General features: G+C 38.3%; 1 protein-coding gene across 1 annotated transcript; it reads right to left on the bottom strand.

Moving 5' to 3' along the window:
- Window positions 1-693: 693 nt before the first annotated feature.
- Window positions 694-9662, bottom strand: LOC104240630 (putative multidrug resistance protein). The gene is made up of 7 exons (XM_070150735.1): window positions 9477-9662; window positions 9300-9354; window positions 8971-9158; window positions 8212-8669; window positions 3576-4116; window positions 1375-3347; window positions 694-1234 (listed from the first exon to the last, which is right to left on the bottom strand). The coding sequence occupies exons 1-7, from the start codon at window positions 9660-9662 to the stop codon at window positions 859-861; spliced, it is 3777 nt and encodes a 1258-aa protein (XP_070006836.1). The 3' UTR covers window positions 694-858.
- Window positions 9663-12271: the final 2609 nt, after the last annotated feature.

Below are 12271 nucleotides of genomic sequence, written 5' to 3'. Positions count from 1 at the left end.
TTGTTTGGATGGTTGTTACATATCGTTTCATAATGTATCGTATTGCATTGTATTGTACTGTATCTTTCGATGAATACAATGTTTGGATGGATTGTGTCGTTTTGACGTCGCTTCATGGTATCACGCACCAGTAATATGATGAATAAATTTTCAATATTATAAAGAAAGATTATGATACGGTATATAAAAAGGTAGGGTAAATGATAAAATAAAATTATTTAATAATAATGAAGGGTGAGATTGAGAGAAAAAGACAAGGTAACGACGCGGCCACACCAAATTGGTCGTTACATAAAGTGGCACATTTCATCGTTACGTAACGACGGATTTTACAATTCGCTATAATAAAATTTAAGTAACAATCAAAACAAATATTGTATTTAAAATAACAATATGATACAATATAATAGGTAACAACCATCCAAACATCCTATTATCTTTATTCTTGGATATCATAATTTTTTTTATTACGTACTGAGTAGTATGATTAGTTTATTCTTAGGGGATGCTATGAAAGCCAAAATGTGATGCCATTCGCCTAAAGGAAAAGAATATGATGCTGATCTCACCCTGTCATTCTGCACGTGACAGCACATCTGAATATAAATTAGTTTTGATTTCGTTTTTCTTCGTTCTATATTTGAAGTTTTTGAGAATTGAAGTGGAAGGAGATTTGAGTTGCTATTAAGATTGTTCAACAGATGATATAATTTTGTAACATTTATTGGAAGAAATACATGAAATGGGATCAAAATATTCAACGGAAAAGTACCCTATCTCAAATTTACAAAAATGGTGGCACATGTAGCATAAGACAAGATCCTTAATATGAGACACTACTATCATGTTTTTTGTAGTTTACCTGTAAGGAGAGTTTCCCCCTTGCAATTTTACCAGAGAATAATATGAGCCATTTTTTCCTATAGAAAGTAGATCAGAATGTGAGCCTTGCTCTGCAACTATTCCATCCTTGATGACAGCAATGGAAGTAGCTTTCTGTATTGTGGATAGGCGGTGAGCCACAACAATGCATGTTCGCCCAACCATCATCTTCTCTAGTGCTTCTTGGACTGCGCTTTCAGATACAGTGTCAAGAGCACTAGTTGCTTCATCTAACAGCATGATTTTTGGGTTCTTGAGTATTGCTCGGGCAATGGCTATTCTTTGTTTCTGACCTCCTGATAGCTGCACTCCCCTTTGTCCACATTGAGTTTCATATCCATCATTCATCCCACTGATCACAAAAGTAAGCGAATTAATGATAAGTTTATAGTTTGTACAATAGCTTTGTTTAGCAAATGTCCTTTGATATTTGAAATTTGTTATGCAGCTGAAAGAACTTCAAATAAATTTGTGATGATATGGATAGCTGACCTTATAAACTCATGAGCATTAGCAAGCACAGCTGCCTTTCTGATCTCAGATTCCTTGGCATTCTCTTTTCCATAGGCAATGTTCTCATAGATAGTTCCTGCAAAGAGAGTTGGTTCCTGGCTAACTAATGCGATACTTTTCCTCAGCGATCTCAAGTTGTAGTCTTTTATATCCCTATCGTCGATATAGACTGATCCTTTGTCTGGATCATAAAATCTTTCAATAAGCCCAGTTATAGTTGATTTGCCACAACCGCTTTGTCCAACTAATGCTACTGTGGTTCCTGCACTTATCTTGAGGCTTAATCCTCTAAAAATCAGCTGGTCTGGTCTTGATGGGTAAGCAAAGAATACTCTTTTCAGCTCCACATGTCCCGTTATTTGTGTTCTTATTGCATCTATTGCTGACGAATGATCTGGATTAATCTCGGTGTTTCTATCGAGAATTGCAAAGACTGAACCCACGGCGTTACTTCCCCTAGATATATCTTTAGTCATGCTTCCTGCCTCAGCAATGGTATATGCAGTGAAAAGCAGTGCTAGAAATGCTTGAAAAAGTTTCTCAGGGGATATTTCCCCTTGTGATAATAGCTTCCCACCATACCAGTAAGCTAAAGCTGTAGAAGCTGCAGCTAGGAATTGAGAGCTACACAGTCCTACACCTGCGTACCAAGATTGCCGGATGCTTTCCTTCCTAGGACCTTCTAATGTGGCTTTAAAGAGCCCTACTATCCTTTTCTGAGATGAGAAAGCAGTTATAGTTCTATGATTAATAACAGCTTCACTTGCTAGTTGGCTTCCTTCCCTTTGAGCTTTCTGTGCTTTACCAGACATACTTTTCATCAGAACACTTCTTGCATAAAAGCTTCCAATGAGCAAGGGTTGAGCTGCCATCATCACTAGGGCCAGCTTCCATGTTAGGAAAAGTCCTAATGTATAAGCAAATGTAGCGGCAAAGAATGCTTGAGCTAGCAGTGACATGCGGTCTCCCACAAGGGAACGAACCATATTTGCTTCAGTTGATAGCCGGGCACATATGGCTGCACTAGTGTTCTCATCTTGATCAAACCATCCTATCTCAAAGGTCATGAGTTTGTCAAGTAGCTTCTCCCTTATCCTTCTGGTTAGCTTTTCTCCCATGACAGCAAAATTATAGTGTTGGAGAAGATTTGTGAAGAAGTTGAAAACAGCAAGACCGATGAATACAAAAGAATAGACCCTTGCGTGGGATTGGATGGAGGATTTATCAGGCCGGAAATAAACAGATATAACTGCTCCAACACAGTAGGCATTTATTGGCTGAACAGCTCCCGAACCTATCGCTCCTATGCATCCAAGCAAGGCTCTGCCCCATTCAGGAGCATTCATTTTCAGTAAACGCAATTGTGAAGGTGCTCGATAAGCCTCTTTTGTGAAATGGCCATCATCACTTTCATAGGATTCTTCATACTGAACGGAGTAAGGAGCTGAGAGTGGTGCACTACTTCGGGAAAATGCTGGGCTAAACGGGTACATAACAGGTGTAGCGGCTGCACTGGAGATCATGTTGAATGGACTTTGTGGGGCAGTACCCTTTCGATAGCTACTTCTTCCTCCAGTCTTTTTGCTAGGGGTGTTGGCAACATCATTTAATGTGGCTAGTTGCTGCAACTGTACCATTTTGTAATACTCTCCACCTTCCCCGTCAGTCATTTGCATAAGCTCTTCGTGTGTCCCAGACTCTATTACTCTCCCTTGTTGAAGGACCACTATCCTATTTGCCATTCTAATGGTGGATAAACGGTGAGCTATGACGATTGCAGTTCTTCCCATAGACGCATGATCGAGGGCTTCTTGTACAACTCTTTCAGATTGTGAATCAAGTGCACTTGTAGCTTCATCAAGCAGCAGGACTTTTGGGTCTCTTATCAAAGCTCTCGCTATGGCTATTCGCTGCTTTTGTCCTCCAGATAACTGCAGCCCAAATTGGCCAACCTGCAATATTTAAAGCGTTCAATTTCAACTATAAGATAGAGTGATAGACCACAGGAAGACTTCAGTAAGGATGCGCTTTTCTGTTTTATACAGGTGAGAAAACAAGGTACACTATTAGGATAACCATCACTAAGATTCTTTTGGTCGTGGTTAAGTATTTTGTACTTCAAATTTGCAGATTTATATAGAGTTAAAAGCAGATCAATTGTTGGAGCAAGGCTCTGGTACCTGAGTTTCATATGCATCTGGTAACTTGATAATAAAGTCATGACCATTTGCAGCTTTAGCTGCCTTCTCCACTTCTTCCATGGTTGCTCCTTCCTTTCCAAATAATATGTTCTCTTTTATGGTTGTTGCAAAGAGGATCGGTTCTTGATTAACCAAACCCATTTGGGACCTCAGCCATTTAAGATGGAGTTTCTTTATCTTGTGTCCATCCAAGGAAATATCACCTTCAATGGGGTCGTAGAATCTCTGAAGCAATGAGATGATGGTCGATTTCCCAGAACCACTACCCCCAACAAGTCCTGTAGTTTTTCCAGGCGAAATTCTAAGATTCAGGCCTTGCAAGATAGGCGTATCAGGCCTTGAGGGGTAATTGAAGTATACACCACTGAATTCGATCTCTCCTCTTACATATGACAATGCTTTCCCCTTCTTATCTTCAGTGTCAATTGCTTGCTGTCTATCAATCATCTCTGTGATCCGAATAGCAGCAGACTTTGCCTCTGTGATTGCTGTAAGATTTGGAAGAGCCGACAAAATATTTCTGCAAGAATGTTGCAGTTTAATTAACATCATTTCCAGCAACATATAGAGACTAAAAGCATGAGTAATATTCTTATCTTTTCTTGTTCCTAAATCTTTTTATTACATGTTGTGTCATTCTTACATTAGTATTAGTATTATTCTTGTATTTTTTATCTCTAGATCTTTGATTTTATTCGTTGTGTCTTTGTTTTTTTCTTGTTGATTGTTATGGTCGGTTGCTTCCCTGTCACTGTTCCTTGAGCCGAGGGTCTATCGGAAACAACCTCTCTACCTTTACAAAGTAGGAGTAAGGTATGCGTACACATTACCCTCCCCAGACCCTACTTGTGGGATTATATTGGTTTGTTGTTGTTGTTGTAAGCATGAGTATTTGTTAGGTGTTTGCCATAATATTCTTACCATATTTGGTTTTCCTATTTGTTGAAGGAAAAGGCAATATAATTACCTTAATTGGGTTTTCCTTTCTGTAGAATGAAATTATAATTCTCCTATACTTGGCTAGTCCTTTTTCTTGTAGAGAAAGGTTTGGAGTTCTATAAATTGAAGATTCGTCCTTCTCATTCAGTAGCATCCACAATGTAGCCATAGGGGCTTGAGAGTAGTGTTTAGGGAGAGAACTTTACGGGACAAGTGTTAGTGTGTCACTTGTGTTTGCCTCTTTATGAGGTTGTTCTCTCGATATTTTGTACTCTCTTTTTATATAGTGGATTGCTCATCTCCGCGGTGGACGTAGGTCAGTTGACCGAACCACGTTAAATGTTTTTGTCTCTTTTGGTAGATTTCTACTTTGTTGTCTCATTTATCGTCGTTGAAGGTTTGCTTTGCTAGATTCCGCATGACACCTAATTTTTTCGGTCCTAACAAGTGGTATCAGAGCGAGGTTCAAGACAGGTTCATCTTGGCGGGTTCAGTTCTAGCCGCAATATATTTGACGATAATCATGATTTTTTTCTGAGAAATTTGACCGGTGTGCTACGTACGTTGAAACAAACTTTGTGGTGGAGATTTGGAGATGCGACCTGTTGAAGGCTATGTGAAGAAGGTGGATCAAATTTATTTTGTCAGAAAATTCCGGCCAAAGCGGAAAATTGTTAGGTGTTTGCCATAATTTTCTTACCATATTTGGTTTTCTTATTTGTTGAAGGAAAGGGCAATATCATTACCTTAATTGTGTTTTCTTTTTTGTAGAAGGAAATTATAATTTTCATATACTTGGCTAGTCCTTTTTCTTGTAGGAAAAGGTTTGGAGTCCTATAAATTGAAGATTCGTCCTCCTCATTCAGTAGCATCCACAATGTAGCCATAGGGGATTGAGAGTTGTTTAGGGGGAGAACTTTACGGGACATGTGTTATTGTGTCACTTGTGTTTGCCTCTTTGTGAGGTTGTTCTCTCGATATTTTGTACTCTCTTTTTATATAGTGGATTGCTCATCTCAGCGGTGGACGTAGGTTAGTTGACCGAACCACGTTAAATATTTGTGTCTCTTTTGGTATATTTCTCATTTGTTGTATGATTTATCGTCGCTCATGGTTTGTTTTGCTAGCTTTCGTATGACACCTGATTTTTACGGTCCTAACAAGTGGTTTTCCTATTTGTTTAAGGAAAGGACAATATAACTACCTTGATTGAGTTTTCCTTAATTGGGTGTAAAGCTTGTGTGCATATTCCTAAAGATGAGAGATCGAAACTGGATGTCAAAACTAAGCAATGCATCTTTATCGGTTATGGTCAAGATGAGTTTGGGTATCGTTTTTATGATCCAATTGACAATAAACTTATTAGAAGTCGTGATGCAATATTCTTTGAAGACCAAACTATTGAAGATATTGACAAAGCTGAGAAGATAGATTCTCAGAGTAATGAGAGCTTAGTTGATGTTGATCCAGTTTCAATTGCTAAGGCACCAATTGCACATAAAGAAACCCAAGACAATGATGGAGATAGTGATCAAGATCAAAATGATCATCATGGTGTAGATGTTATGGATGCTCCAGTTGATGAAGTTGTGGTTGATCAGCTACCAATTCATGCACAGGTAACTACTTCGAATGCTCCTGAAACCTCTCTTAGAAGATCTACAAGGGAGAAGCAAAAATCCATACGCTATCCTCCTGATGAGTATGTACTTTTGACTGACATGGGAGAACTTGAGAATTATGATGAAGCCATGCAAGATACTCACAAAGATCAGTAGATCGAAGCGATGGAAGATGAGATGAAGTCACTCCATGAGAATGGCACATATGAGTTAGTGAAATTGCGGAAAGGTAAGAGAGCTTTATCTAACAAATGGATATTCAGAATAAAGCAATATAACCATACCTCTGCGCCTAGATACAAGGTGAGGTTAGTTGTTAAAGGTTTTGGCCAGAAGAAGGGAGTTGACTTTGATAAAAAAATTTCCCCTGTTGTGAAGATGTCTTTTATTCTGTGGTTCTAGGCTTAGCTGCAAGTCTAGATTTAGAGGTTGAGCAGATAGATATCAAGACTGATTTTCTTCATGGTGATTTATATGAGGAGATTTATATGGAGCAGCATGATAATTTTGTAGTTAACATTGCATATAAGCATGTGTTTTGCAGAAAATTGGCAGTCATGAAGTCTGTCAATAGTTCCTCTACTTGAAGAAGCATTTGGCCCCTTGGCTGGAGGGGGAGTTTGTTGGGCACATGCCCATGTTGTCCAGCCAAAGGCCCAATGGCTTAATCCTATTCTCTTTTGGTTTCCAATCTTATTCGGAATTAGATTCGGTTTATTCCTATTTTGAGTGGGTTTTGGCTTTAAGAGAAAGCATCACTCATGATCTATAAATAAGACAACCTTGGAGAATTATTCTATGCTCATTGATACAAGTCTTTGAAAGACTTAAGCACATAAGAGTGATTTTTGAGAGAGCTTTCCTCAAGAGAGAAGAGAGAAGAAAAATATTTGTTTTGCTGCAGATTTTATTCCGACCAGCCAACATTCAAATCGCGTTTTCTGATTCGTTAACCGTTGGATCGGGATGAAATTTTGACTAAGTGTTCATAACATCATTATCTTGGATTTGAATGGTGAAGATCAGATTTAAAGGCTCATAGAATCTGATTTCGAGCCTCAAACAGCAGCTTTGTTTTTGTGGATTCTCCTCTTTCTTCAACTGATTAGTTGTTGCTCTTGTTACTATTGTTGCTCCGTGTTTGGCACTTGTTGTGTAGCCAATTTGGAGAACTTTTGTAACCCTCTTATTATTATAGTGAAACCTTTTTTGGATCTTTGTGATCCCGTGGTTTTTACCTTCGATTTGAAGGGTTTTCCACGTTAAAATTTGGTGTTTTTTATCATCTTTATTTTCGGGTTTGCCCCTTCCTCGACATAACAAGTGGTATCAGAGTGAGGTTCAAGACGGGTTCATCTTGGCGGGTTCAGTTCTAGCCGCAACATATTTGACGATAATCGTAATTTTTGTCTGAGAAATTTGACCGGTGTGCTACACACGTTGAGACAAACTTTGTGGTGGAGATTTGGAGATGCAACTTATTGAAGGCTATGTGAAGAAGGTGGATCAAGTTTATTTTGTCAAAAAATTCCGGCCAAGGGGGAGAATTATTAGGTGTTTGCCATAATTTTCTTATCATATTTGGTTTTCCTATTTGTTGAAGGAAAGGGCAATATAATTACCTTAATTGGGTTTTTCTTTTTGTAGAAGGAAATTATAATTCTCCTATACTTGGCTAGTCCTTTTTCTTGTAGGAAAAGGTTTGGAGTTCTATAAATTGAAGATCCGCCCTTCTCATTCAGTAGCATCCACAATGTAGCCATAGGGGCTTGAGAGTAGTGTTTAGGGAGAGAACTTTACTGGACAAGTGTTAGTGTGTCACTTGTGTTTGCCTCTTCGTGAGGTTGTTCTCTCGATATTTTGTACTCTCTTTTTATATAGTGGATTGCTCATCTCCGCGGTGGACGTAGGTCAATTGACCGAACCACGTTAAATGTTTGTATCTCTTTTGGTAGATTTCTCCTTTATTGTCTAATTTATCATGTTTGCTTTATTAGCTTCCGCATGACACCTAATTTTTTCGGTCCTAACAGTATTAAGGTAAGAAAACTTACAGTCCTCCCATAAGAACATTGAAACCTGCTACAAATACATCACCACCTTTTTCTCCATGTTTGCTGACTAGAATCGATCCGAGCCATGCCTGAAAAGCCCAGCTAATATAAACCATTCCCAAGCTTCCCAGCAACAGCCCTCTAGCAAAGCCTTGCTTGATTCCTAATTCCATAACTTTCTGCAGCGATTGACTGAACTTCTCGAGAGTTTGGTTCTCAGCAACATAAGAGTATAGTGTTCTTATAGAAGAGATAGCTTGTTCTGCTATTCCTCCAGAGACTGCATAGGACTCTATCATCTGCATTCCCACGTTCATCATCATTGTCCCAAATCCAAGTCCTGGGATGATGAACATTAAGGTGAATGGTATTGCTGCCAATGTGATCTTCCATGATAACACAAACGCAAAGATGTGGCAGAACAAGAAAGATGACATATAAGCCAGGCAATCAGGTATCTGCATCGAACCACAATCCACCATATATTATGCAATGGCATGAACTTATGATATGTAAGCAACACAACAACCAGTTTCAATTCCCACTTCTATATGTTATGAAACTTGTACGATGAAGGGAAGAAGCGGGTGCCATGGACTAGAAGGAGTTTAAGTTCTAAGCACTGACGATATACATAATAAGTATTTATAGGTACATAACCTAAATTAAATACTACTAGTAAGTAACTTGCTATAACAAAGATCACACTGATGGTGTAAAGCAATTTTATATATCTTAAATCCAATAGATCATATATACCTTCTCGCCTATGGTCACTTGAATAGTAGTTGAATCAGCTGAGACGGTTGAAATCACTTGATAAGTAGTGGAAGATTCAGCTGCCTGAGTGTCAAAAAATCCAACTTCCTGCCTCAGCACAGATTTTAGATACTCTAATCTCATACGAGATGTTTGTCTTTCAGCAGTTCTTGCCCAACATAATCCTTCTGCAGAATTTTCAGTATGTCATCTTTGGTAAAGCACTATGTACAATTAAGAAAAAGAAGACACACTCTATATGCGCACTCCATTTTGGAAAAAGATGAATTGTAAAGAGAAGGATACTAAATGATATCTTCAGTATTTACCAACAAAAGCAGACAGTCCAACTCCAATTGCGACATAGAGTAGCCTAAGAGAATACTGCAATAAAATGAAAGGGAAAAAAAGAGAGATTATTATAAGGTCTTACTTGTTACTTCTAGTTGATATGCATATAGAACATAGTTAATTACGAGGGGAACTCAAGTTCATTATTGTCTCACCTTGTTCACAGTATGCATAGAAACTGAACTACTTAGGTTTCCATAATCATTAATCACTTCACTAAGCACAAACATCATTAGAGGAATCTGCAGACCATCTCCCATACTTCCTAAAGTCCCAAAGAACATTAACAACTTGTCTGTTTTATCAGCAAATCTAAACATTCCTCCTTTATTATTCCCCATTATTTCTTATGGTTCCCTTAAAGAGGGTTCTGCACCGTTTAGAACACACACAAAATCTATAATCCCTACACGTATACTATATATATATCCTGGTCTTTTATACGTGGCTAGTTATATATGTTGCAGGCCGTAGGCGGACATTAGCTAATGGAAGTATGCGATAGTAGCCGGCTTGTTGGTTGTTAGCCTTAACTTTACAATGTGTGTTGGTTTTATGAGACTTGACAATTCCGCCAGGATAATGATTGCTTCTCCTTGTTTTTACTTCACTTAGTGTGTGCTTGGTATGAACTATGAAGGAAAATATTACTCTAAATAATCTTTATTTCATTTCACACTCTTTAAGAATTAGAGAGGTAGGAGGCTTTCCTTTGTTATAGAAATAATATAAAATGCACTATTAAAGAAAAAAAGAATTTTTCCCCCTTTTTAATGGACAATTCTTTTTGGTGTTTAATTGCCAAGAAATGACACATATTTTTAAAAATACTTTGTTTACCAACAACGCACTTGTATTTCTTTGAGATTTATCATGACAGGTTAGAACTCTCAAAGTAAGGCTATGTTAAGTAAGATGCGTGGTTAGACGGTTAGACAAAGTAGTGTTAGATCTTGATAACAATGTTTTGGTGATTATTATAAGAAGGAAGTAGGTTTTATATTTTACAAGTGACTTGGATTCTTAGAACTTGGCCACACTAATTAACGTATTGTTTTGACTCAAAATCATTCTCGAAACGTCATTTGTAATATAATCATATCTAGGATCACTGTCTATCACTGTCAATATATATGCATAGCACACATATATTGACAATATATATGTAACTATGTGACTTCATCTTTGCCCAATTGAGATGCGATCTTAGAATGTCGCCAATTGTTTTTTATGACGACTCGGCTGGCCAATTTTAGATCGCTTCTTGTTGGAGTCCAGAGCCTAAATGTTCTCTTTTTTTGGACTTAAAAGACCGAAATAAGTGGGGAAACATTTAGTGACCAAAATACATAAAACGCGGTTTTAAAGCGCGCTTTACTTTAACGTCCATTTTGGATGTTAAGGTAAAGCATCTTTTGAAACAACGTTTTATATAAAACGCTTTTATGAAATGCGTTTTATTTATTTTGTGGGTTGCGCTTAACTGATATAACAATAATTCAAATATGTAAAACGCGTTTTGAAAGGGCGTTTTACCTCAAAAAATCCCCCCCCCCCGGGTTTGGGCATTGCCTTATTTAAAGGCGTTAAGGATTTTGCAAAAAATCCATTCAGAAATATTCTAACTCCTGTTAAATTTTTCTTCTTGTTAAATTCTCAAGCATTTCGTCATAATATTTGAAGAGCGAAAAGTAAGGGTTTCATTATATTGGAGGGGGGTGAGGTTGTGGTGGCGAATAACTGAGTGAGCTATAATTTATCTCCACAAAGTCATGTTAAGTTGTCACTTACAATGGAGTACGAATAACACCATCAATGAGGTTTCTGAGACAGAAGGCGAGGACATAACACCTAATGCCTCCCCCAGGCGAGGTGGGTCACCCCTCCCTCACGGCAGTGTCGCAACGTCCCGCGGTAAAGGAGTTTTCACGTCCATGATGAAAGAGATGCCACTAGTAGTGAAAAAGCTCCTTGAGACTTGGCTAGCTGACACGCTAACCAGCATCCTCAACAAGCCAGCTAGGAGACAGTCAAAGAAAACGCAAGGACTTGCATTACACCGACAACGGTCGAGCAGCATGGCTATTTCCCTCCAATAACAGGTATTACTCACGCTGTTAATAATGCAGGTGACGACACCCTCACAGCCATTTTGAAAAAGATAGAGGAAATGGAAAAAGAGAACAAAGCACTTCGGGCCAAATGAGAGAGCACCAAGAAAGAGTCGACAAAATATCGGGTGCCCCGAAACTCTTGGCAAAAAGAGATGCTAGTCGGTTTGTCGAACAACCATACAGTGATGAAGTCGTCCCGCATGCCATACCAAAGACCTTCAAAATGTCTCCCTATCTGAAAATATATGATTGTGCGACCGATCTCGAAGATCATGTAACTCACTATGTCACCGATGTAAAAGGCAATGACCTCGCCAAGTAACAAGTATCCTCCATCTTGTTGAAAAAATTCGGTGATGCCACACCTCCTTTTTATCTACACCCCCGAGAGGTGATATAAGGGAGTTTTTCCAATTAAAGTGACATAAATCGAAATGGGATTATTTATTTATTTTTCAGAGTCGCCACTTGGAATAATTTATGGTGTCTCAAGTCACCGGTTTATTTTAAATCCCAAATCGAGGAAAATTCGACTTTCCTTTTGAAGTCTGCGAACCAGAAATTCTGAATAAGGAATTATGTTAACCCGAGGGAAGGTGTTAGGCACCCCCGGATTCCGTGGTTCTAGCACGGTTGCTTAAACTATTATAATCGGCCTATTATCTGATTTTAATACATGTTTTAACTTATGGTGCAATTTTAACTTATTAACCACATTTAATTAATTTTAGGAAGATTCAACGTTATCTAAAACATGTCTTGAACAACGCCACATGAAATGCACCCGCGGTCCGCGATATATTTTATTTAACGTTGTTGAGATTTGGATTTGGGTC

This window comes from Nicotiana sylvestris, chromosome 7 (assembly GCF_000393655.2).
Source record: "Nicotiana sylvestris chromosome 7, ASM39365v2, whole genome shotgun sequence".
NCBI classification, from domain to species: Eukaryota; Viridiplantae; Streptophyta; class Magnoliopsida; order Solanales; family Solanaceae; genus Nicotiana; species Nicotiana sylvestris.
This window is presented reverse-complemented; position numbering and strand designations above follow the sequence as displayed.

Coding starts and splice junctions, on each gene's coding strand:
- LOC104240630 (XM_070150735.1), bottom strand. CDS start 9,662: ATGGGGAATAATAAAGGAGGAATGTTTAGATTTGCTGATAAAACAGAC. Junction 9,159..9,299: donor TGGACTGTCTGCTTTTGTTG/GTAAATACTGAA, acceptor AAAATTCTGCAG/AAGGATTATGTTGGGCAAGA. Junction 1,235..1,374: donor AATGCTCATGAGTTTATAAG/GTCAGCTATCCA, acceptor TTTTGTGATCAG/TGGGATGAATGATGGATATG.